This window comes from Calcarisporiella thermophila (genome assembly GCF_041956535.1).
Source record: "Calcarisporiella thermophila strain CBS 279.70 unplaced genomic scaffold VTP21scaffold_11, whole genome shotgun sequence".
NCBI classification, from domain to species: Eukaryota; Fungi; Calcarisporiellomycota; class Calcarisporiellomycetes; order Calcarisporiellales; family Calcarisporiellaceae; genus Calcarisporiella; species Calcarisporiella thermophila.
The window spans coordinates 285,305-310,379 of NW_027192201.1; the positions used below are offsets into that span (position 1 = coordinate 285,305).

Here is a 25,075-nt window from a genome sequence, read left to right on the forward strand (position 1 = left end):
TAATTTAGGATCCCGGAGCCGAATTAATAAGATATGGGTTCGATTTCCGCAAGAGAATCCCGACCAAAAGTGGTTGCCAGGTCTTGCCAAAACTCAAGATATAACAAGCAGTGAATATTATGTGTTAGTATCTACGACGCACTACACAAAGTTCTTAATGTGGAACATAGAAAAATCCAAGATAGAGTTCGCGATGTGCGACAGAGACTGCGATATTACGTCCTTCAAATGCACATTTCTCCAACGTAATCGATCCGGGACGTCCAATCTCTAGTGGAAACTGTAATTTTATCCGCTATGCGAGAATGAAAGAATATACATTCAAAACATTTTTTTACTTGTAAATTTGGGATAATAGTAATTGAAGCAGAAAGCCTTTGATATGCGAAGGAAACAAAAAACGAAACAAAAACAATGGATAAGAGCGAAGAATAACGCATTAATTGTGTAATCGACGAAAAATATAAAAAGAAATAGCAACCATTTAGCGCTTGGTTTCTTATTTTCCTCCTCGCAAATTTAAATTGCTTGCAGCCATAATCGCTCTAGTAGATGTACTATCAAGAAGAGGATAAAAACCCATCAGATTCAAGTGGAGAACAGGCTTTTGATATTCAAAAATACTCACAGGGATCAGCTTATACGGAACCAGCCGACAGTATTCTTCCCAGTACTTTCCGTATTTTCCACGGCATCGCGTGTCGTCTCTCTGAATGCGGTGCAACAGTAAGATAGACATATACACGATATAAAAGTATGGCAGCAAGTGGGAAAATGAACATCCAAGGCACATTGCAAGTGAAATACACAAGTCGCCAACGTAGTTGAAATGGCGTGACAGGCCCCAGAAACCGCTCGCAAGCAAAATGCTGGAGTGCTTTTTGCCATCACTGGTGATGTACTCTGTGCGAACCATGCGCGGAGGCCGGCCCCAGATAAGACATTGCCCGTTGGTGCGGCGAACAATATCTTTTTGATGGTTCACTGCACGGAAAATGTAGTAACCCGCGAGACCAAGACTTAAGACGAAAAGGAAGTAAGGCATAGAGAGGTCCACAGGGTTACGAACAAGGTAGTGAGATTGGAGAGTATACATGAAGGGAAGCCAGACTGAGTCGCCCCAAGCCAGGTAGAAACCGAAGTGATCATGAGCAATATCTAAGACAACACATATGATATTAGGGCCACGTTAAATCTATCACAATACAAAACATACGTACCAATTGTACGTAGATACCAGTCCTCGTTGTAGAAAAAGTCGAGCACGTACACTGCGTGCAAAAAGTTCACTGCAATCATTGAGTTGGTCACGTAACCGATCTTTTGGTACTGGGCAGCGGCAAAACTCAAATTGATTAATGTCCATGCAACAATACCGGGGCGGCCATTGTGGAAGAGTTTAAAGTCGAAGTATTTGCCAAATCGAGGATTGAATTCAATGCCCATCATCATATCATAGACAATGGATCCAGAGAATTTACGGTCCTCAGGGTGGGATGGGAAGATGTATGCTTTAACGTACGAAAAGAAAGTCAATGCGTATCCGTAGATATTAGCCATTACGAGCAGCCCGCCCCAATTATCGTGCACAATGGAAGGAGACCACCATCCGAAGTAGAAAGCGCCTAGGACGAAAAGAGCGTGGGTAACGAACCAAGCAAGCAGCCCGTTGACCTAGATGACGAAATGAAAATCGAGTATGAATACACATTATGAAAATGAGGAGAAATTCTCAAATGAATGTTCGCACTTTATACGGGAGTAGATAGCCAGCCGGGGTCCTTTGCCCATAGCCAATCTTGGCGGGCAGAAATGCATACAGCGAGGCCTGGAAGAGCAGCCAGATGGTGAATAGTTTCACGGCTTGCCAGCTGAATTGGGGGAGACGAGCAGCGGCATACTGGGTTATGGATTTGGGATCCGTGGAGAGCTCGAGCAGCTCAGCGGCAGGGGCCAAGAGGCTACATCCATGATAGGTGCAGGCCGACCAGAAGTAGATGACCATCAGAGGGCAGGTGAGCATAATGACGCAGCACATGACCACGGTCAAATACGACACATCGCGGTCTCGCCCCCAAGTCTTGCCCGTCTGAGCCTTGAGCTCGGCACTGGTGGAGGCTTGCGAGGAATTCGCGGTTGTACGCTTTCTTACTTCAGACATAGTTTGTGGAGAGGAAGAAAGACGTTGGGAAAAGAGATGAGAAAACCGACCGCACAAACTGTTGATATATTAGGTTCAAACAATGCACCAAGATCTTGGGGGCACGAGATTCGAGGTCCGCAGGCTTGCAAATGGGTGCTCACGCTCTCGCTATTTCCTTGGTATTAGCAGCAATTTCTGGAAGGTTGGCCATGCTTGAAACCACGCCGGAAAAAAGGCTTTTCCAATTACAAGTGCGGGTGGCTGCTGAGTGGACTGAGCACCGTGAGAATTAGAATACAAACTTTTTAGGTTATATTTTCCATGAAGATAAACGGAGAGAACAGAGCAAAAGAAAATGTGCACTAGAAAAAAACTCTAAGAGGAAACCCGCCAAGACAAGCATCTCTTGGGCCGAGAAGACTAAAATCCACAAGAAAGGAGAAAAAAGAGAGCCGCTACTGCTTATCCTTCTCTTGATCCTTCTTCTCCGCGTCTTTTTGCATTGCGCTGCGAACACGTGGGTCGCTTGTGTCCACTCCTGGCAACGAGCCGATGACGGAGCTCATGTCGCCCTCCCCTCCCATTGACATTGCAATTGCCCTTTGCATCTGCTCTTCCTCGTCCATCTCAACGTCCTCTCCATCCTGTGATCAAAAGCAGAGAAAAGCACAAGGCTATGAGTCAGAAATCCTCAGCCCAATTCACGGTGAACAAGAAGCTTACGTGACCAGGCTCAGACATGGCAAGGGCTTGGGCAAGCATGTCATCTTCCGACTGTTCTACCCCGCCGCTCGCTGCAGGTGCATTCTCTGAAGTACTTTGGCCGACTTGTTCTGTCTTGGGCTTTCCCTCTTCACTGGCTGCTTTCGCTGCGGCCTCTTGGCGAGCTCGCTCCTCCTCCATGGAAATGCGCAGTGCCTAAAAAAGGACATGGATATTATCACGCACACCAGTAGACAAACTATGAGCTTATAGTTACAAGTGCAAGTTCAGGATCAAGATTCGGGTCGACGCCAAATTCAAATTGTCCAGCTCCACCAGATGAAAATCCAGGAGGGGCTCCATCTTCTCCGGCGATTATCGGCGAGGTGATGAGCATATCGCTTAAAATATGTGGCCCAGGAGGGATATTCACAAGGTGGCTTTACATACAGCAATTAGTAAGTAAGCTATTCATAACCCGTACTGACGATATAAAAAACAATATACCTGTTATCCCCGCTGTTCACTGTATTAATGAATGCCTCCAACTTCGCAGTATTCAATGTCTCCTCTCCAAAATTGATAATGTCAATAGCGACGTTATTCTTTTTCATTTTCTTTGCAAGACGAACAAGCGTTTTCTCGTCAGCATCTACTGGGCTTCCGACAAAAGCAATCACACGTTGACGCTGGTTTTTGTTTTGCCGGTGTTTTAAGGCTAGCTGTGCTACTTGGATGCCAGTGAGGAAATTTGCGTGCCCAGCAATTCTAACCTCATGCAATGCCGAAAGTATTTTTCCAATATCAGAGGTAAGAGTTACTAGAACCTCCGGACTAAATGAAAAAAGAGAAAAGAAAAATGAATACCAAGGCAAAAATTGAAAATGAATAAAAAAAAGTTACCTCTTTCCTGCCATCGTCATTAATCCAACTGTATTTTCAGGATTCGACTGAGTCTTTGCACCGAAAATTAAATTTACTGCGTCTGCTTGAGCCTCGATCCGAGTGGGTGTGTAATCTCCATTACGCATCCACTCTGAATTATCCAATCTAAGGTATATAGTGAAATCGAAAATAAGACAAAATCCTTGAAATCAAGATTGCCTCCTAATAATGAATGCTATCTTCCCCAATATAATCAAAGCACTTACACAATCATAGTTGCCTCTAGAACCATTTTCGCTTGTGTTTAACTCGACCAACCCAAAATGCTTCAGATACAATAAAAGACGCGAAAAGACAATGACAGAGATCAAAGGAGACTTAATTCAGGCGTGCGTCAGCATGCTAAACTGCCCTCGACTTGATTATTGTTTGTTTGCCACCAATTCAAATTTACATTAACGTAAAAAATAATGTTGAGCATACAATTTTCCAGCCTGCATCGATGTACTAAATGGGTTGCTCACGTTGCTCGACCGACCATTTTATACTTTTGCAAATACAGTACATCCACAGTTCTTGTAGAACTGCACTCTGCTTTCAATTCCCTTCAAAAGTCGCGTGATTGGGCGTCTATTCAACACGAGATTCAGAGCTGTCAATCTGCTCTTGAGGTTACTTTCGAAAGCTCAAAAACGATTTTCTGGATTCAATTCATTTACTGGCTATTTTAGTCTGGAGAAATTTGGGACAACAATGCTGAGCTTGCTACAAACTTACAACAAAAAATTTCCACCCTTTCGATGGAGTTTGAGCAGCAACAACAATTAGTAGATCGTTACAAGCAGTACACTGAGCTTTGGGGTAATCTTCGGGATTTCTTCTTTTCCATGCTAGTGTGACTATTACATATTAATATCTTATACTAAAGAGCTAGCTCACCATGGAAAAGATTCCGCTTTTGTTGAAGAAATTGAAAGTGATATCTTGATATTGAAAAACCAAATGAAGGATTTTGTATTCCGAACTTTAGCGTGAGTTACTAAAATCATGGTATCTGTTTCTTCAAATAAGTTAATTCGAATAACATCAATTTAGACGAGAAAAAGAGGATTCTATGGGATGCTTGATTCAAGTTACTGCAGGAGCAGGAGGGGTAGACAGCTGTGATTGGGCTGAAATGCTGACTAAAATGTATGAACGTTGGGCGCAAAATAAAGGGTATAATGGTAGTTGAAAGTGAATAATGAAAGACTGACAATAGCTCGTGTTCACTTTGCTTGTACTGTGTATAGTTGAATGGCTAGATTGCATCCAAAGTGATACAGCAGGATATCGCTCTGCTATTTTATCGCTAAGGCACGAATTCGCTTTTGGTTGGATCAAGCACGAGGCGGGGATTCATCGCCTCGTACGTATATCACCTTTTGACAATCAGAACAAACGCCACACCAGTTTTGCTTCCGTAACGACTTATCCATTGCCTCTAGATCACAGCAAAATTGAGAAGATTCTAGATATCCCATCAGAAGATTTAAACATAGAAGTATTCAAAAGTGGAGGTGCAGGAGGACAACATGTAAATACAACGGATAGCGCGGTGAGAATTACGCACCTACCAACTGGAATTATTGTACAGGTAAATCCTTGTGTGTTTTTTTTTTAAGGGTATACAACGAAAAAACCGCTCTCTATCCTTTAGTGCCAAATTGATCGATCCCAGCACCGAAATCGAAAAACAGCAATGCAGATCCTAAGGGCACGGCTACAGGATTTAGAAATGAAAAAACGGTAAATTCACTGTCATTACTGAAGATTTACGCTGTGCTCGACTAGCATTCAATTTTTTTTTCTTTTCAAGAGAAACAGAAAAGCTGAAACACCACCTTGCACTTCCAAAGAATGCATGGAGTTCTCATATCCGCTCATATGTCCTGCATCCATACCAGGTTCATTTCGGCATTTGTTTTATAAAGAGCAAGCTAAACCTTACCTTGTTATTTGGTAGATGGTTAAAGATCTAAGAACTCTTCACGAATCAAACGATGTCCAGGGAGTGTTGGAAGGCCGAGAACTTGACGGCTTTTTAGAAGCCTCCTTGAGACACTTTGGCGGAGTGAATTAGAAATAGATGTCGCATTCTATTCATTTAATAATAATAGCAATCAAATATAACTATACTTATACTATGACTATACTTTGATCTTATCGAATTAACCGGGAAATATTGGGTGACCATATTGAATTTTCAAATTGTTGAAAAATAATTTAAATGGCAATTAGATTGCGTTCAAAGAAACGCAAATCTTCAAAGCAATCGTTTACATAAGCACATACTCTCTGCAGATGATTCGAAAGAACGACTTGTATACCGCTAGGGTTTCTATAAGAATATAATAAAAAATTGAATGGCAATCCTTAGTGATAAACTACGCTTGGAATATTGAAATTTTTACCGATCATAAATTTTGTAGAATTTTAAAACTGTTTCGTGGATTATCCTAAGTTAGCTATCTGTCTCGATCTTTGAGATGGGACGAGCGAAGGCATTGAAAACCTTTTATCATGTATACAATGATTCATATAAAGTTGTACACACAGCAAATCGCTAAATGCATCGAAATAAATTCATGCTTCTTTTATAGTTATGATTCATGCGATTAGATCTTATCAAAATGTCTAGGCCAGTTGAGTAATCAACAAGGACGTTGCACGGTATATAATCTGGTAGAGAATGAATGAAAAAGCAATGCGATGTATAGCAATAAAAAAAAACTGCTATTTATATTTCCTAATTAAATAATAAATAATCAAAAAACGCAAGGTAATGCGGAAGTTGTCCAACGTATGAGCACATTTTACATTTTGTATAATACTAAAAAGTTCCTAGTCTTTCATCTTATCATGGTGCTGCACCATTTCTTCCGACTTTCGCTTCTTTCTCGAGTAAGCCAGAAAAGCATGTGTGTTAATGAAGCTGAAGAGCATAATACCCACCCATACTCCGAACAGGATAAAAATCCACAAGACATCTTGGATATGGAATGCGAGCAATCCGAGGTAAACATTCGCCATGGAAAGCAGGATTAGCCCGTATCCAAAGAAGCGGTGCAGATGGTCCCGGAATGGAGTACGCTCACGTGCTGGATTGTATGTGCGATCGATGTAGATCCCAAGGAGGGCTTGAAGGAGAGTCGCCACGAAGACGGTCATGCCGATAATCTTGATAGGCGGTAAAATGCACAATTCAATCATAAATCAATGGATAGATAAGAAAAACTTGCGCTACCTTGTGGGGAGTGTTGAAGTGGCGTCCCTTCGTTGCAACATAGCCCAGCGCAAACCCAATGGTCGTCAATGATACGCCAATCACCCCCATTATTGTCCAGTGAGACGGGAACCAGGCAGGACCCAATACAGTTCGCAAAAACCGCGGGATAAAGGCCCCAACGGGAGCTGCTACCATCCATACCACTGCCATCACGATCCCATGCCAAAAGGCCATACTTCCTATATCCTTTGTGAGACGATGCGTTCCGGTCATACCAGCTTCAGTTAAGACTGCCTCGAATCGTCCAAATCCGGTGTGAAAAGGGACGCTGACAGTATAGTTTCCAACGGGCCGCTTCTTCGCCACCGCCCATAGCCAAGGCTGTTTTATGCCTGGAATAACAGCTATATCTGCGGAGTCATTGGTGTTAAGCAGCCTACGGAATGTGACCGTTTGCCTGCCGTTATAAAGCCCGGTTTTCTCTGGAACGAGGCGGGCATCTTGTTTTCGATCGTATGGCGGCTGAGTGTATGCATATGCCATCCGGTCAGAGATTGTATAGTTAGAGAATGTAGTGTTGTCGTTACTCCAGGCAACGATCACGTCAGAACCCTCCATATAGTCTCCCAGGCCAACACTCAAATAACTATACACAGGCCAAATTAATATGGAGACGAGCAAGTCCATATTGGCTGCTAAATTACCCTATGTCCAATGGCGCTGTCATGGTTACCTCGAACTCCTGCGCGTCCCTCAACACCCTTCCCGTGACACAGAAGTCACCATCTGAAAAACAGAGTTCCTCTGCTGCAACTGGAGAGAGCCCTTGGAGAGTTTGGGTAAAAGTATTAGCTAATTTGGCAACTCTATTTCAATAGCACTGTACAAGCAGATTGAATAAGCTCCGATAAATCGATTCGCCATGACACCATCTTCTCTTCCATATGCAAAAGGAAGGAGCGCGCCCCCAGATAAGAGAGAGGCAGCATCTCATAGAACAAAAGCAAAGAAAAGAGAAGCAGAGATCGCCCCAATTACCTGCAATGGATCCCGACAAAACAAATAGAGAAAAGATGGTAAGGAATATCTTTCCCCACATGTGGAAAATGGGTAGATCGCAAAAGTGCACAAGATGAACGGTGAAATATATGTCTAGTGTCGGTAAAAATATTAAAATTGCCGGTAGGCTCCCCTAATGGTAGAATTGTACGAATTGATCAACTTAGCGTTGAGGGAAGAAAGAAGAAGGAAGAAAAAGAGGATTCCAGCTAACTCTCCCACCTTTATACTTTTAACACGATGCCGAATTTTAAGCCAAATTGCTCGTAAAATTACTCTAAAAACTATAATATGCAAATCGTAACTCTTGCGTGATAAGAAATTAAAAATTTGGCGCAAAAGTAACGGACCGCTTCCTATCGGACAAGTCTCTTTTTCCTTTTAGGAGGAATGTCACGTTTAACCACACAGGCACAAGAGAGCACAACGAAGCAATGCTTATATTGGGAATTAGGAAAAGTGTATCTATTTAGGTTCTTTGATTTTTCGAGTTAAAATTGTATATTGATCGCTATTTTGCCTGTAAAAAAAAGGACTGGAGCAATGAAAATGTATATATACGCGAGAATCCTCTTATAATGAAACCAGGGCAACAAATCTGAGTTTGGAAAATATGGAGAATGAATAAAAAAGGGACTCGATGGCAAAGTCAGAGCTCTTTATACTAGTGGATAAAATTCATAGATTGACCATTGTTTGTAAATTTCTTGCTAAAGGGTACGACCAATTGAAGAGGCATGATTTCGGATGTTTAAAAAAAACATCCGAATTACTTTTGGTCTCATGATGCGAGTTCGGTATATATCCTAATGCTTAATTTCTATGATAGGAAAAATATAGAATAGAGAGTAAAGCCCAAGATAAAATCTAATTATGTAATCTAGTCAGCCACGTAGAGGTTGATCGCCAGTCGAGTGGAAAATTCGAAGTTAAACTTATGTCTTCAAGTCATCCTCGCACTGATAATGAAGAATGTAATTATTAATAGTAGGTGCTGGTTAAGATTTTAATCATGCGAATGGCATTGTCCGATAAGAGATGATCAGCCGCTGTGGAGAAATTGCTATCGATATCGTCAAATTTGATTTTTGAAAAGAACTATATATATTCTAGAAACTTTACTGCCTCAGTTATTATAAAAGTTAATAAGACAAGGTGTATGATAATCATTTTATTTGGAGTAAAAAAAAAAGTATATTATTACTTGGGTTAGTTAGTTCAATCTTCCGCGATGATTGAAGGTGATAAATGATGGGCACGCGTTCACCTTTGCAAGAGTTCTATTTGATATGTAGGTAAGAAAAATATCGGAGCAAAAGAGGGATATTTCTCTCGTATAAGTCTCATTTCACTTACTGTTTCGCCATTTCGGTTTCCATCTTAATTTCTTTGAAAGGCCCTGTTACGAGGGTAATTCCCGCGATATATATTAGTACTGATAGTAGGCACTCTGCCATAATCTACAAATTATCCAAAATTGATATTAAATATATCAAATATTTTTAAGAAAAACCACTAACATCAATAGGAAGGACACTCTCTTGCTTATCCACCGCCTTCATGTACGCTAAATCTATATAAAGGTATCAGATTAGCACTTTTCATTGAACACATCAACCATCCGCATAGGGTTGATGAAAAGAAATCAAAATTATAAAATGTACGCTCAAAGGTGGAGTAGGCGGAGTGCATCAGCAACATAAATCCCACTATACATAAGGCACGTCCTGGCCAATTGGGTGCCATTGTAGTCCAAGATCTCAATTCTAGAAGTACTGACAGAAAGAATGTCGAATTTGCTTTTGTTAATGAAGTAAGCCACCAATTTTCAAGTTGAAATTTCATATTATTCTCGTACACTATGTCCGATACAATTACGCACGAGTCAGCATCGCGATTACGAAAACTTGCTCTCCAATTCTGGATACAAGTCAAGAATGATCACCCTGATGTGACACTACATCTCTACGAAGGGTAATTGTTTTTTATTTTCGAAAACTCATAATTACAATTGAAAATAATTTTCTCGCTCTGAATCACCAGGAATAAAGTAGAAGCAAAGCTCGTAGGAGCAGATTCCCATTTACAGAGACTTGCGCTTGAGAATCTGAAAACCCCTACTGGGGTTTACTCAAAGGCTGTTGTGAGGGGGGATGATGTGAGAATGCTACAGATAGCATTCAATTCATGACTTTTATACCATCAATAAGTAGTAATATACACTATTTTAGGTGTTTGTTATTAGTAGTGCTTAATTATTGACCTAGTTGTATCCGATAGTAAAACAGAATTTTTCTTGCCTTCGAGCTGTTATAATAAAACTAGCACATTTGTAAATAATACATCGAATACTATCATTAACTTAATGTGCCTTAAAGTGTTTAGAGAATACAAACAAAATATTAATGCTCAAGCGTATCGAGAAGCCTTTTCATTTCTATTATAAATTCCTGCTATCAAAATTGAATCCCGATATGCTCATTATGCTGAGTTATTTTCCTACATGTTCGTTAACAGATCTCAGTTTTTTTTTTTCACACTAGATATATCTTTCATGTACTATAATATAGGATAAACAAGCACAAGATAATTTATTTTGGACTAATAGCACCTTTAGTACTGCAGTGAGACCTAATTTAATTATGTACTATTGCTGATAATATGCTATTATAATACACAATTTTTAGGTAGACAATTTAACATCTTTTATTCAGTGAGACTTAATGATCGATCTTCAGGAAATTGGATCAACAGAATGCCATGCACAGCTCTTGGCTGTAATGATGTAATTTTTCCCATATTATAGCATATATAGATTAACTGAATTTAATCAATATCTAATTTTGATGTGTTTTCATTAATGCTAAATTTTCCCAATTTATTGTCTTGATTTTTACTTTATTACCTGTTAATATTTCGCGGAACACTATAGTATTCATCATAGATAGATAATGGATGTCGAGGACGATGAATATGAAAATGGTGACTGGACTAACCCGATGGAGCGGCCAGTGAGTGGACACGTAAAATCTCCAACCTATGAATATTATGGTTTTGTAATATATCTACTCTCCTTTATTGCATTCGGTAAGAATCCATGATTTTGGAATCGTAAAAACAAAATCTTATATATTACGATGATTTTAGTCATCTATCTTCTCTGGGCTTATTTACCAGAGAAAACACTGCACAGTCTCGGTATTAGCTATTACCCTTCAAAGTACGAGTGAGCATCTATTTCTCTAGACAATGATACTAAAACTTCATTATCATATAGATATTGGGCCCTTGCTTTGCCCGTGTGGACGTTTGGCCTAATTATATTTGTATTTGTATCTTTTATGAGCATCAATCTTATGAACACGGCCCCATTCGACTCCTTCAATACTATCACAGGTTGGCGATGCTGTTTCTACAGCTGTGATCGTGAGCTGATAGAATTTTTTTTTAGATGAACATGCTTATGTCATGTTGACAAAGGAGAATTATGACCGTAATACCAATGTTGAAGATTACATTCCGGATCTCCATGACATTCCCATTGGCGTTGTTAATGCTGTGCTTTACCAACAGCGAGCTTTGCCTACCGAAAAACGATCAATTAGACCAAGAGGATGGTCTAGAAGCCGATGGTCTTGAAGTTTGTGTATGCTCACAAATAGCATCTATATATGGGTATATATAGCCTGGTATTTATCTTTATGTTTTAATCAATAATTAAGGACGAGGATAATGGAGCAGATAAAAAAACAACCGGACATATACTATATGACAAAAAACAAATAAATACAGTGTAAATATTATCTATCATACTTGATGATGTTCTTCCTTTTCTTCTTCCACGTCCAAAAATTTCCGCACCGCTAATCCTTCTGGCAAATATTCTTGTAATTTTGGTTGGTATCCATGATCAGGAGGGTATATATATTCGCTTCCATATCCAAGGTCTTTCATCAATTTAGTAGGAGCATTGCGGAGATATATTGGTACAGGAAGAGACGGGCAAGAAGCAACGGCCTCTTTTGCACGAGCCAAGGCTTTATATCTGTAAAATGCAAATTAGACATCCTTCTAAAAAGAATGAAACGGAGGGATCATAAAATAAGATATTACATGCGTACGCTCTTTTTCGTTTGCGAAAGATAAACAACACAGTGCGCTAGTACCACATCGCACTCGGGCATACCGATTTGATGACAGGCTTGAAAGGTCGAATTTGCCTATATCTCACCATTAAAACTCTGCTTAACATTTCTATTCAGAGCGACCTTACTAAAGTTAATGCGAAATTATCTGCTAGTCCCACATCTTCAGATGCAAAACGTATTAATCTATATGCAAAGTGAATATAATGGGCGAGTTTTAATGGAGTCTTTGATAAACACCCATTACTATTCCTCACCTTCTAGCGATGTAGAGTGGGTCTTCTCCACCCATCAGCATTCGGGTGAGCCAATAGAGCGCCGCATCCGCATCTCCCCCGCGCATGCTTTTATGCAGAGCACTGATAAGATTGTAATGCTCCTCCCCGCTCTGGTCATAGAGTAGATGCGTTTTCTGGAAAGCTTTCCGCACGCTTTCGTTGGATAAACGGCTATTTTCTGTACTTGCGAGAGAGGTGAGAGCCATCTCGAGCGCATTTAACGCAGTCCTTGCTATACGTTTAGAAATAGGTTGACAAGAAACTACTTTATATGCCTTGCTAAACTTTCACTTACCATCACCATCGCTCATGACTGAAAGCCATTTTAACGCCTCTTCCTCTTCTAAAGCCCGTGCCACTGCCACTAGCATTGCATTCGATCGTGAACCCATTTCCGCCTCACCTTCAGACTCCTCAATTTCATTCCTAATTATGATTCCGTTATCCTCTCTCCAAACAGTGATAGCCCGTTTTAAAATAGTCTCCACTGCACTTGTATCTAGCTTTTCTAATACAAAAACTCTACATCTACTTAATAATGCCGAAGTTAACTTGAAGCTTGGGTTCTCTGTCGTTGCTCCGACGAGCGTCACTGTTCCCCGTTCAACCCAAGGTAGTAGAACATCCTGTTGCGCACGATTGAAGCGATGTATTTCATCAAGAAAGAGAAGGGTGCGTCTCTTTGTCCGCTGGGCCTCTTCAAATATTTTCTTGACATCTGTCGTTGAATTTGAGACAGCAGTCATCTCATGGATTTGTGCATGTGTATGGTGGGCTATTATCCGTGCCAGAGTCGTCTTCCCTGTTCCAGGCGGACCCCAAAAAATCAGGGAAGGGACTCTATCTTGTTCAATTAGTGTACGGAGAATGGCACCTTGACCCAAGAGATTCTCCTGTCCCACAAAGTCATCGAGTGATTTCGGGCGAACTTCAAAAAAAAAAAATGATTGAAAATTAATGATCAAATTCGCACTTTTCGACCGGCAATACCTCTCTCAGCCAATGGAGCTCTGTTCTTTGCAGTACTCATGCGTTTAGTTTGATATGATGTATTAAAGTTTTCAGAATGATTCGTCATTTGATAATCATTTATGTCGTCCCATTCTCGTTTCAAACGAAGGGAACTGAACGTATCGACATGCTTATAAAAAAAAAAACATTTTAGTGCATCTCCACTTTCGAGCCTATAGGGTCGGAAATATAAAGGGCTACCTGCGAAGAAGAGCCCTGATTATACCCAGTATCACTCGTGAAGGCGTTTGGTTTGCCTCTGAAACCCATAAAATCTTCTATGGCCCTCTGTGACATCGTGGGCTACGCGACTCTCTCGAAAATATAAAAAAACTATATATCCTGCCAAATTTCCTGGAATTGTCATTAATCGTGACTTCCAACTGAGTTGCAGAAAGCTCTTAAATGATTACGTCACCGAGCAAAAAATTTTTGTTGTCAGTAGAGAAAAGCCCAAACAAAGCGTGGTTCTCTCTTTTTTTCCTCCTCTTTTCCGCGATTGATTAATGCAAATGGCTGGCACGTAAGTTTTCGCTCATGTTCATCGGGACCTTCTCAAGACGGGCCCTATCTACATTCCATGAATAGACAAGTGCAGTTGATTAATGGATGATCGTTTTATTAGCACTGTCGCGACCGCTGAACAGGTTCAGATCCCTGAAACCCTGCTCAAGAAACGCAAGGCCCAGGACAAGCAGAATGCTGAGCAAGTTGCCTCTTTTGTCGAAAAGAAGAAGGTGAGTCTTGGAATAGTGATGAGCACGGAAACAAAAACATTTGAGAAGTTGTGATGAAACTTGGTCCTTTCGGACCGCAAACCGTAAACTAGCTTTTGCGATGCTGTTACAAAAAATACCATCTTTCGGGGCTGATGCTTCTTTTTTTTGTTCTTCTGCTCATGAATTGCAATTTTTGTTATTAACCTTATGCTCAACTGATGAATTATTTGAATGCTAGGCTGCTCTTCAAAAACGCCGCGAGATCTTCAAGCGCGCCGAGAAATATCAGCGTGAGTACCAATCCGCTGAGCGCAGCGAGATCCGTCTTCGCCGTCAGGCTAAGGCCCAGGGCAACTTCTATGTGCCCCCCGAAGCTAAACTTGCCTTTGTTGTCCGTATCAAGGGGTAAGTTAGGGATTAATTTTTATGTTTGTAATTTGTTTTGTTCATTCAATCTCCCTCTCTCAGTATCAACAAGATCTCGCCCAAGCCCCGCAAGATCCTCCAACTTCTTCGTCTCCTTCAGATCAACAACGGTGTGTTCGTGAAGTTGAACAAGGCTACCATCAACATGCTCCAGCGCGTTGAGGTATGTGCCTAATCTTGGTCCCATCCATAGTGCCTCTGATATTTATTTTGTTCTCCTTATTCCTCTTTGTTAGCCTTACATTGCTTGGGGATACCCCAATCTCAAGACAGTGCGTGAGCTTGTCTACAAGCGCGGCTTTGCCAAGGTCAACCGTCAGCGCATCCCTATCTCCGACAACGCTATCATTGAACAGCACCTCGGTGCCCATGGTATCATCTGCGTGGAGGATTTAATCCATGAGATTTTCACCGTTGGCCCGCATTTCAAGGAGGCAAGCAACTTCCTGTGGCCATTCAAGCTTAGCAACCCAACTGGTGGCTGGCGCACACGCAAATTCCGCCACTTCGTTGAGGGAGGAGACTTTGGAAATCGCGAGGACAAGATCAACGCGCTTGTGCGCCAGATGAACTAAGCTTGCGAGTACGCTGGTGAATTTTCATTATCCTTTTTCTTGAACTTTTTTCTAATAAAAAAGTGGAAAATAAAACATTTAAAAAAAATTCCATGTTTTGTTACGAATATCGTTCTCAACCATCCAAAGCGTGGGGAGCGTGGGGAGCGTGTGGGGCTTGTAAGGAATTGTCTTCTGGTGCATTCTAACTGTGTATGGTAGATAGGCAATTTGGTCTGCCTCTTACTTAAAATGATATCAATGGCCGAGTTTTTAAATTTCCCGACCTTTTCAAAATAAATAATCGCCGGCCAAAACACTTAGGATTTCATTTTTCCAAAACGGAACTGAAATAATAAAATGAAAATTCACCCTACAAATTTTTAGGACCTTTTTTTTCTCCCTTACCCTCTCTTCATCATTCCTTACCCTTGTTTCCTCATTCTTCCTTCTCCTCTCTTTTAATTCTTCCCCTCCTTCCTTCCCCTCTTCCTTCGGTTCCCTCTTAGTCACTCATTTAATTCATTGGCTCTGAAAGAATTGTGTTTCTCTGAAGGTTGTAGCACACTGTTTCTGGGAGATAGCAACAGAGCACGAACTTACAACGGCCTCAGAGAGAACACCTCAAAGTAAGGAAGAAAAAGTACTGCACACGTTTCCCCCATTTACTTAACGCATTTGGTTGTTTGAAAAGGGTTTTCTCAAGCAGCGCAATACAATGAGCCCTCCGCACGCATATACTTGCACAACGCCCTCCTTGAAAAAGTTTGTCACCAATTTGGGACCTGAATGCCCACCAACTCCTCCAAACGAACACTGCTTTGAAGGCCCTCCTCCTCCTCCTCCACACCGATATACGCATATTCACTCGAGCGGTCCACCGACTCCTTCTACTCTCAAACTGGACGAAGAACAGCACACCCCTTATTCGAAGCAGGGATCAGCAAAGCCATCCGTGAGATGGCTTTCGCGCTGGCGCTCGCCTCAGACCATGCCAGATTTATCGGCGCTACGGAAGCATTATCCAGTGATTGATGAAGACATCCGCGCGATCACCCAACTATTCGAGGCCCATTCCCAAAAGAAATATATGAGCGGCTTTCTTAATCGACGCACAGGATATATGGCAGATGGGAGACCATGCCGATACGCAGAGTGGGAGGGATGCTATGCTGAACTTAGTGGTTCGGTGCTTACCATCTGGGATGTGTGCGATGTGACTGACGCATCTCAATTTATGCCACCTAAATATATCAACATTGCTGATGCCACCGCACAGATCCTTGCATCGAACTTCATCGATAGCCGACAAAACATTTTCACCCTTAACACCGCAGGCGTCAATCAATATTTGTTCGAGGGACCCGACGCAGCATCAGTAAACCAATGGGTATGCGCAATTCGGCTATCATGTTTTGAAGGAGCACGGCTTCATGAACTCTATACCGGAGCCATTGTGTTGAGGCAACCTTCCTCCGGAAAGAGAACGCCAGCGGATAAACCCACGAAATTCACTGGCTATTTACAAGTTCGTTTCGCAGGATCGACAGAGTGGCAGCGCTACTGGGTAGTAGTGCCCGATCGTGGCAAGGACGTCTGGCAAAAGGAAACACAGTGTTTGTTCTACGCCCATAAGGGGGATAAACTACCTGCCGTGAAGATGGTCCGCGTCTATCAAGCATATGCAATCTTTCCAGAGAAGGCGGACCTCATTGAGCGATGTAGCATTCACAAGGTGGAGGGGTCGCTCGTGTCGTCCAAGTCGCCCTTTGCAAAGCCTGGTCCCCCCACCTATGCGCTGTTAATGGCAGATACCTCCATCGAAATGGTCAAGTCGCTCACCGCGTTTCGAAATGCTTTCAGGCTACAGGATTCACACGTTGCTCCGCATAAGGATCGACTATTTCTCGATCTTAAAAATGTAGAGCACGTCCCAATGGTTAACGAGACGCTTGCAAGTACCAAGCAGATTTTCTCGGCCATACTTGAGCAACATGATGTTGAAGGGCGCCGGCCGTCACTAACATTCTCGGAGCACTCCGCTAACCATATTCCGTTCGGTTCAATGGGAATGAAGAGCACGTGCAAGACTCCGCTTCGCATTCTTCGTCGAATCTTTGGCCCGTCACCAAGAATGTTCTTTGACGAGGTGGAGTTCGTGGATGCCATGGTGGAACGCGACGGTTGCGGCATGGAAGAGAACTTCCGTAATCTCACTCTTGGTTCCGCTGTGAATGCCCTAGAATCGCATCCGCTGAAGCCTCTGCCGGATATTCCTCCAAGTCTGGGGGCGAATGCAACAGAACCCTTGACCAATGCGGATGCAAGATCGATCGAGTCACGCCCACCTAAGATTGAATTGGACATGCCATTTGAGTCAGAAGTGACGAGAGAGGAGAACACCGAGGAGACACCTCCTCTCAAGCGTCTGAATCTGCGGAGATTGTGCCGCGCGGCCCGTATCTTGGACATGACGCCGGAGGAGATGGTGGGTGTCACCGATGTTGACACAGAGGCCGAGATGGAAATCCCGAAAGAGCCCCTTCCGACGTTGCCCATGATCGAGGAGGAGGAATCCGAGGAGGAGTCGAGCACTTCAGAGGACGAGAATTCAGATGCAACGGTGGAGACGGTTAATCCACCCCCCAAAATAGATGTGTTGCCGGAGGATTTGGGCAGATTTGATGTGAGCATCTCGCTTCCCCCCTCCGTCCCCACCACACCCGTCCTCCAGGCTCGCAAGGACAAACCTAAACTTCTCCCCATACCTTCCGATTCGGACACAACCGATGTGGAAAATGGCCAAAAAATCTCGGATAGCGAGGATGATAAATGCTTGGCCCAACTACGGGCCTCTTTCCGTAGCACGGCCAAATCGAGTGCGGGCAGTTTGGGGCCTGGCAGTGCTCGTGGTAACTTGCGTAAGAAGCGTTCTGGATACTCCTCCTCCTCCATAAGTCTTATCGAACCGATGCCGCACCCCTCCGGCCGAGTGCGCGCACGAAGAGTAAGCGATGAATCGCTCGATCGATGGAGAGAGCGATCATTGGAGTCAAGCAGACGCTCCGGAAAGCACCACGAGGCTAGACCGAGTAGCGGCGGGCCTCCGCGTAATCTCAGGCGCATGAGACATGGTTCGATGTGGGATTCGGAAGAGAGATCGGCACGTCGGATGTCCGTATCCACGGAGCAAGGAGGAAGAGCTAGTAAGCCGCCAGAGCCTCGGAGGGGAGGCCAATCACGACATGGAGGGGCCAGTGCGAATGGTGCAGAGAAACGATATCACGATCGTCGCAAAAGTGGAGGCGATTCTGGCGCAGGGGGCCGTTCCGTCAAGCACCACCAAAAGAGATCGGAGACCATCTCGTATAGCAATAACATAGGCAATAATGGCACTGGAGAGGTATTGAATGGGAATTCGGCTGTGTCTCTCCAGCCATCCCAAATACAACCCCAACCTATGCAAAATCAGCCTATGCAGAATCAACCTATGCAGGGACAGCCAATGCAAGGAGCAACCATGATGCAGGGTCCAATGCCCATGGTAGCTATGGTGCCGGCAACATATGGCGGCTTCGGGATGTTTACTTCAGCTCAGCCCATCTTCACCCCTCAAGCTTTCAACCCCGGAGTCAATGCTATGCCTATATCTATGAATAATGGTTATGGAGGGATGTAAGGAGAAAAAACAAAAATAGACTGGAACCAGGCCCATGTTGTATTCGGCCCAAGCCGATGCGTTGTTTTTTTTCTCTATTGTAGAAACAGGAATTCTTTATTTTTTTATTCCTTTTGCTCCTTTGTTTTACTTTCTTGTAGAAATTCTATTTTGCACTTATTCAGTCGACCTTTTTTTTCTTTCTTACATTTCTTGCTCCTAAAATCCACGCAGCCCATAACCGCATGTATTACCTTTATGTGTGCATGTAATTCTGTTTTTTCGGAATTATAAAATATTATACTTTATCCTCTAACCTATTCCTCGCTCCCAGCCAATTTCCTCTTCCTGTATCCCTCAAACAGTGTTAGAAATGGCATGTTCCGTCTATTGGACTACTACTCGTCTCTGAGTTGAAAAAAGTCATTTGCGCTACATTTTTCGCTAGATGTAAAACTCATGCCCTCGTCGGATTATTTATAGGCAAGCCTATCCAATACTCTCCTAAAAAGAAAGCCAAGATGACAAGAATTGAACACAATCTATCCCGTGTAACCTTCACGCTGGTTAAGGCGGTTATAGCGCAGCAGCCACCCGATTGATAAATATCGGTGGTACCAATTCCCCTGGATTGCGGCTGCTGTGCTTTTAATATTTCTTTATAGATTCATCTTGTTTAGGTATGACTTCCGACCCATGATAATTTTTTTTTCTCCACCTCAGCAGGAACCACTGCCAAGCGTGTAAAGGCTGTTACAACCCTTTTGTTTCAGGTATTTATGCTAGAGCAGCCACCCGATAGAAGTATATCACGTATTTGTAGATGTCCTGTATTTTACATTCTGTTTATCTCTCGTTCACTCTTGTGCACAACAGATACCAATGTGTTGCGTTTCACCAAATTGGAGCCATAGACTTTCCTAAAGCTCATTGAGTCAGTCTTGTAGTTCAATTTTCCTTCGCAATTTCAAATTGATAAGCAGATGGTCTGTTAGATCTATAGCATCGCGTTGGACAAAGTAGAGTCTTTTAGTCGAGGCTAATTTCCCCGTCTGGTTCTACTAGATTCCCTGATCATAAGTCCGCCTTCGATCAACCACTATAGTAATGCTCCCATTTCGAATTGAGCAGGATGGATGCGGGAATTTTCCTGTGCTGAGGCAAAGAATCCTTCTAGGATCAGGTTGGTGCTTGCAGATAAGTTAGCTGGATACACCTGTTTCCTGGGTGAGAGTTCACGCTTTGCCCCTTCCTATTCTCCCCCTTTCCCCCTTCCTCCGAGGTGCGTCTCGCTTCAAATAGGCCTGCCATGGAATCGATCCTTTCCTCTATCGACTACCAAAAGACATTATATATATATGCACACACCCTATTTATAAACATATACAAATACACACATGTATATATTTCTACTATTTATTGAGAAAATACGGTTCAATATCCCATGCCAGAAGATTTAAATTATGCTTTGAATGGAAGCCATTCATGCTCCCTTACTCCCATAAGAGGAGGAAGGAAGCTTTCGCTCTTCCTGCTCTCGGTAGACGAGTGCAAGCCCAATTTTTGCTTCTCGGGTTTTCTTCCCGGCCGATGTTCCGCCTGAGTTTACCGAGTGCCAATCATTCTAAGGCCAAAGTTTAACCCTAATTAGGTTCGAGTGTGCATGTGCACACCTGAGCAACTTGCAATCAATGCTTGAGAAAGTTGTGGTTTTTAGGTGGAACATCCTATTGTGTGGCATGGGTGAAAATTGGATAGCCAACAGTAAGAATTAAATGCATGCTGTTGGCCAACGAGTCCAACGAGAATAATCAGTAAATTTTACTGATTATTCTCGTCAGTAGAATTGGCTGAGCCCTCTAAATTCTATTCAGTCGAGCTTAACGCTGCCACGTTCACAGTGAATGCGCACCTTTAGAGGTGGACTCGTTGTCTTGTAAGGCGCGCACTTCCCAGCAACCTACTTTTTATTGATAAACTCAGTGCAATTCGACCAGACGAAGCCGCATTTCTGCCAAGAATCTTGTGTGTACATGCCGCATTCGCTTCTAAACGGCGCTAGTTTGACCTGGGTTGTGTAAAGGAAACAGAAGTGGGCTTCTTTCTACTCTCCCCCTTCTGGAATTTTGCTTTGTCCCTCTCGATTTTGCTCTCCGCTTGAATATTTGTCTTCACTTTGCTAATCACTATTCCAAAACGTTACAGAGGTTAAGGTTTGTCGTCACAAGACACCCAGTATGAATGAGCACAAACCATATTCCTTTAGAACTTTTTCATTTCAACGATAGCTACAAGCCTCTCCTAAATGGACAAAGTAGGATGACCTGGAGATATAAATATCTGCATTTCCAGTGCTTGTATTAATTCTTGGATTCGTTTTCGTTCTCATTTTTGTTTTCTCCCACTTTTTTTTTCTCACAATTGTTCTTGGTCGTTCTCCTGCCCCAGAGATTTTTTTCTCTCTCTTCTCTTTGCACTGTATTGAATTCAATTCCTAATCCACCTCCAAGAAACTCCACTCCTATACCCCCAGTAAGATAAAAAAGGAACCATGGTGGGCCACGAAGAAGAGAAACACTCGGTGGGAAAGAGCTTCTACAACCAAGAATTAGACCATGCACTTTCCAATAAGTCCACGGGACAGCGAATTGTGTCTCGCCTGTTCGCACGCAAAGACTTCGCTCGCCTTAGAGATGAAACAAGCGACGATGCAAATACTTTAAGGCGTGCTCTAACTGCCTTCGATTTGACCGCCATTGGTATTGGTGGTATTATCGGTGGAGGTATTTTCGTTCTGGGAGGTCTCGCGGCAGAGCTCTACGCTGGACCCTCAGTTATGGTAAGAAAAGAAATAGTTTCCACTTTGGCCTTCCATACAGGAAGCTTACTCTGATTGGATCCGTTTTTGAAAAGATTTCATTTGTTGTGGCTGCTATTGCTGCGTCTTTCGCGGCGCTCAGTTACTCGGAAATGGCTTGTATGTAAATTTTTCATTGGCTAAGCTTAATGTGACTGTTCTAATCCTCCTCGATCCATTTCTAGGTATGATTCCTGTGTCGGGTAGTGCATATACATATGCATACGCAACCATGGGAGAGTTCCTTGCTTGGATTATCGGTAATTCTGTCTGTTTGAATCTCCTCTGGAGACTATCTATACTCAATCTATTGCTTTCTTGGATCGGGGCGATTAGGTTGGGATCTTATTGTCGAGTATTTGTTTGGAGCAGCAAGTGTGTGTGTCTCATGGAGCAAATACTTCGTCGCCTTCCTGAAGCTCTGCGGGGCCAGTGTTGACGAGAGGTTCACAAATCCTCCCATCAAATTCAAAGAGACCGCGAATGGAGACGCTCAATTCATCGTGACTGGAGACTACATGAATCTTCCTGGATTCTTTATGGCTGTGTGCGTAACCATTATCTTGTGTTTGGGTATCCGCGAATCGAAGCTTGCAAACAACATTTTTGTCTCTGTGAAGATCTTTGTCGTGCTTCTCTTCATTTTTGCCGCCTCAAAATGGGTCAATCCCAATAATTGGGACCCTTTGTTCCCACCCAGAATTGATGATAACGTAAATCACAGCCCCCATTGCCCCCTTCAAATATACCTTTTTTTAACTAATTTTCTACCTTAACATGCCTCATTCTAGTGGCGTCATTATGGAGTCACCGGTATGTTTGCAGCTGCCCAGGTCGTCTTCTTCGCTTATATTGGATTCGACGCAGTATCGACCGCAGGTCAAGAATCGAAAAATCCGCAACGTGATCTGCCTATCGGAATCATGGGGTCTCTGGTGATTTGCACCATCCTCTATGTTTTGTTTACACTGGTATTGACTGGGTTAGTCCCTTACACCGAATTCAAAACCGATGTAACGGCGCCTATTGTAACTGCCCTTGGACCTACCGGCCAAAATTGGCTAACCGTAAGTCGGCCAACGCTTCCTTGTGGCTGGTTATTTCTCCAGCTTATCCTATATTCCTTCTAGATCATTGTTACTCTCGGTGCTTGCATTGGTCTCACCTCCGTCATTCTCATCATGATGCTCGGCCAATCGCGTATCTTCTACTCGATTGCGCATGATGGTCTCCTCCCCACCGCTTTCGCCAAGGTTCACCCGCGATTCAAAACCCCTTTGATCCCCACCATTGTTACTGGCACCATCTGTTCGCTTCTCGGTGGCTTCCTTCCCGTGGATTTGCTTGCCAATATGACAAGTGTAGGCACCCTGCTTGCATTCTTCCTGGTGCACATTGGTATCATTCTCTTGCGGTTCACACGTCCTGACGAACCTCGCCGCTTCAAGATCCCTGGGCCAGGTTTCACTTGGATGATCTTCCCTATTTTGGGCTGCGCTATCAGTATCTTATTAATTGCTCTTGCCGACAGAGGGTATGTATATGGGGGCATGCCTATTTCATTCCTTCCCTAATATTGATGCTCGGATGCTAACCTCTTCAATCTTGCTCTCCTGGAAACAGAACCATTTATCGTGTATTTATTTGGATGGGACTTGGCATTCTCATCTATATCTTCTATGGCTACAAGCATAGCAGAATGTTCAATCGTAAACAAGACGAACTTCTACAAGAGCTCGACAAGCAGGCCAAGCCTATTTAATCGCTTGAGCCTATTTTTCCATCTTCTTCTTTCCTCCACGCTTTCCCCTGCTCTATCCAACCCTCTTACGCTTGATTCACTACATTAATATCTCGGTTAAATGCAACGTTTAATTTGTTTACTATGACGCTCAGTCTAATGTTCAATATGCTTTGCGCTTGTAATAATAAACTATTATTTATTTCTACGCATCCACCTCAGTTCCATAGAAATCCCCATCTACTCTCAACCGTTTAGAAATATGAGAAGTAGAATTCACGTTTTGGAATATGGTACTTGATCTTTACAGATAAACATAAGTACAGAAGCTCTCACCTTGATCCTTCGATAAGCTTCCCTGTACATCTTTCCACTCATACTCCAATCTCCGAGCTCCAATATTTGTTGAGATTTGGATTTGTTTTGGGTACACAATTGAGTTTTCGCAAAAGCGTGGAAGCCCTTTGTCAAAACTCAACTTTAGCACCATGTCGAGGGTACACGATTGTAGTCATGGCGGGCAAAGCAAGCAAGCTCATTGCTCTTGAAGAATTGCCTCGACTTCATCCTCATATACTTTAATCCATAAAAAAAATACAATGAAAGTGGGGTTGCCCATGTGTGCAGTAGATGGCTTGCACTCAAATTCACTGTGGCGCCATGTCGTCATTTCTACATCATGACTCATTGTACCCAAACCTCTGCTCCTTCCCCACCCTCTCGCGAACTAGGGTAGCGGGCACAGCACCTTCTTTTTTAACATTGGCCTTGTCAAAGAGGGGATAAAAATGCCTCTGTACTACTTCCACATGTATATATACATGTATATGATCCCGTGCAAATTGGCGAGCAATGCAAAGCCATGCTAGGAGGTTTTCCACTAAGCCACTGTGCACACATTAAGTCCCAAGTCGCTGGCCAAAGGGGTCGAGCCATGTTCTCACTTTCACTTTGTTCGGCATTCGCTGACACGATATCCCTTGAAGTTAGGTCTTTTATTAGCGTTTGGATATATCCTATAATGCAGCCATTTCTTCTACCCTTGATCGTATCACGGGAGGGTGTTCCCAGAGTCATTTTGATATTTGTCAATAAACTTGTATGAAATAAGGGGGGCGAATAAGCATTGTGCATGTCTCTGTTCCAAATGCGGGAAGGCGTTGCTGTGTTAGGCCTGTGTCATCAATGCCTCAGCAAATGAGGCGGCTTCCGCAATCTTAAGTGGAAAATAGAATTCATTTATTTTCACTTTGCAAGAGCCTAAAGAGGTTTGCTAGAGGTGGAGAGGGGCCAAAATAGAATTGATAATGGAACCTGTTTATTCTCGCAGAGTTGCCTCGCTCTGCTCATGTGACTAGATAGAAAGGCCGGTCTCAATTGGCTCCCGGTTCTCTCAAATGCTAATTTTGCTTATCTGTTTATTAATTGAGTAATAGCTAACAGAATCGACATTCCTGTTTGAGGGAGGTGAGTAAAGAGCCAGAAAACAATCGAAAAAATAGAGCTTCATTACGAAGCTTCTTGCATCCATGCAGATTCGGCCAGGCCCGGCCGGGGGAGGGAGGGCCCAGAGGGGCTGGCTTTGGGAGGTTTGAGATGGAGAAGGGGTTGTTGCGATGTAAACAGACT

The 25,075-nt window shown here is 42.9% G+C and overlaps 11 protein-coding genes across 11 annotated transcripts; 6 read left to right on the forward strand and 5 right to left on the reverse strand.

Moving 5' to 3' along the window:
- Positions 1–545: 545 nt before the first annotated feature.
- VTP21DRAFT_1235 (uncharacterized protein) lies at positions 546–2,161 on the reverse strand (the record flags this gene model as incomplete). Its single annotated transcript, XM_069391300.1, has 4 exons — positions 546–557; positions 629–1,158; positions 1,221–1,674; positions 1,751–2,161. 4 exons carry the CDS (start codon positions 2,159–2,161, stop codon positions 546–548), a joined length of 1,407 nt encoding a protein of 468 aa, XP_069251356.1.
- Positions 2,162–2,598: 437 nt separating this feature from the next.
- VTP21DRAFT_1236 (uncharacterized protein) lies at positions 2,599–4,022 on the reverse strand (the record flags this gene model as incomplete). The annotated part of the gene is made up of 6 exons (XM_069391301.1): positions 2,599–2,787; positions 2,867–3,061; positions 3,123–3,285; positions 3,353–3,679; positions 3,749–3,895; positions 3,997–4,022. 6 exons carry the CDS (start codon positions 4,020–4,022, stop codon positions 2,599–2,601), a joined length of 1,047 nt encoding a protein of 348 aa, XP_069251357.1.
- Positions 4,023–4,200: 178 nt separating this feature from the next.
- Positions 4,201–5,852, forward strand: VTP21DRAFT_1237 (uncharacterized protein; the record flags this gene model as incomplete). The annotated part of the gene is made up of 8 exons (XM_069391302.1): positions 4,201–4,401; positions 4,462–4,591; positions 4,659–4,761; positions 4,826–4,956; positions 5,023–5,366; positions 5,430–5,518; positions 5,589–5,676; positions 5,736–5,852. 8 exons carry the CDS (start codon positions 4,201–4,203, stop codon positions 5,850–5,852), a joined length of 1,203 nt encoding a protein of 400 aa, XP_069251358.1.
- Positions 5,853–6,613: 761 nt separating this feature from the next.
- On the reverse strand, positions 6,614–7,987 carry VTP21DRAFT_1238 (uncharacterized protein; the record flags this gene model as incomplete). Its single annotated transcript, XM_069391303.1, has 4 exons — positions 6,614–6,949; positions 7,017–7,644; positions 7,703–7,823; positions 7,885–7,987. The coding sequence occupies 4 exons, from the start codon at positions 7,985–7,987 to the stop codon at positions 6,614–6,616; spliced, it is 1,188 nt and encodes a 395-aa protein (XP_069251359.1).
- Positions 7,988–9,270: 1,283 nt separating this feature from the next.
- VTP21DRAFT_1239 (uncharacterized protein) lies at positions 9,271–9,803 on the reverse strand (the record flags this gene model as incomplete). The annotated part of the gene is made up of 4 exons (XM_069391304.1): positions 9,271–9,337; positions 9,414–9,517; positions 9,578–9,630; positions 9,722–9,803. 4 exons carry the CDS (start codon positions 9,801–9,803, stop codon positions 9,271–9,273), a joined length of 306 nt encoding a protein of 101 aa, XP_069251360.1.
- Positions 9,804–9,918: 115 nt separating this feature from the next.
- VTP21DRAFT_1240 (uncharacterized protein) lies at positions 9,919–10,248 on the forward strand (the record flags this gene model as incomplete). The annotated part of the gene is made up of 2 exons (XM_069391306.1): positions 9,919–10,031; positions 10,101–10,248. 2 exons carry the CDS (start codon positions 9,919–9,921, stop codon positions 10,246–10,248), a joined length of 261 nt encoding a protein of 86 aa, XP_069251361.1.
- Positions 10,249–11,008: 760 nt separating this feature from the next.
- On the forward strand, positions 11,009–11,696 carry VTP21DRAFT_1241 (uncharacterized protein; the record flags this gene model as incomplete). The annotated part of the gene is made up of 4 exons (XM_069391307.1): positions 11,009–11,144; positions 11,205–11,277; positions 11,335–11,453; positions 11,509–11,696. The coding sequence occupies 4 exons, from the start codon at positions 11,009–11,011 to the stop codon at positions 11,694–11,696; spliced, it is 516 nt and encodes a 171-aa protein (XP_069251362.1).
- Positions 11,697–11,864: 168 nt separating this feature from the next.
- Positions 11,865–13,788, reverse strand: VTP21DRAFT_1242 (uncharacterized protein; the record flags this gene model as incomplete). The annotated part of the gene is made up of 7 exons (XM_069391308.1): positions 11,865–12,102; positions 12,171–12,277; positions 12,331–12,388; positions 12,460–12,712; positions 12,776–13,408; positions 13,471–13,621; positions 13,693–13,788. The coding sequence occupies 7 exons, from the start codon at positions 13,786–13,788 to the stop codon at positions 11,865–11,867; spliced, it is 1,536 nt and encodes a 511-aa protein (XP_069251363.1).
- A 209-nt stretch (positions 13,789–13,997) lies between these two features.
- On the forward strand, positions 13,998–15,211 carry VTP21DRAFT_1243 (60S ribosomal protein uL30; the record flags this gene model as incomplete). The annotated part of the gene is made up of 5 exons (XM_069391309.1): positions 13,998–14,014; positions 14,117–14,228; positions 14,449–14,615; positions 14,679–14,799; positions 14,873–15,211. The coding sequence occupies 5 exons, from the start codon at positions 13,998–14,000 to the stop codon at positions 15,209–15,211; spliced, it is 756 nt and encodes a 251-aa protein (XP_069251364.1).
- Positions 15,212–15,908: 697 nt separating this feature from the next.
- On the forward strand, positions 15,909–18,869 carry VTP21DRAFT_1244 (uncharacterized protein; the record flags this gene model as incomplete). The annotated part of the gene is made up of 1 exon (XM_069391310.1): positions 15,909–18,869. The coding sequence occupies one exon, from the start codon at positions 15,909–15,911 to the stop codon at positions 18,867–18,869; it is 2,961 nt and encodes a 986-aa protein (XP_069251365.1).
- Positions 18,870–21,399: 2,530 nt separating this feature from the next.
- VTP21DRAFT_1245 (uncharacterized protein) lies at positions 21,400–23,467 on the forward strand (the record flags this gene model as incomplete). Its single annotated transcript, XM_069391311.1, has 7 exons — positions 21,400–21,687; positions 21,762–21,825; positions 21,891–21,965; positions 22,042–22,418; positions 22,497–22,772; positions 22,836–23,239; positions 23,329–23,467. 7 exons carry the CDS (start codon positions 21,400–21,402, stop codon positions 23,465–23,467), a joined length of 1,623 nt encoding a protein of 540 aa, XP_069251366.1.
- Between the last annotated feature and the right edge of the window lie 1,608 nt (positions 23,468–25,075).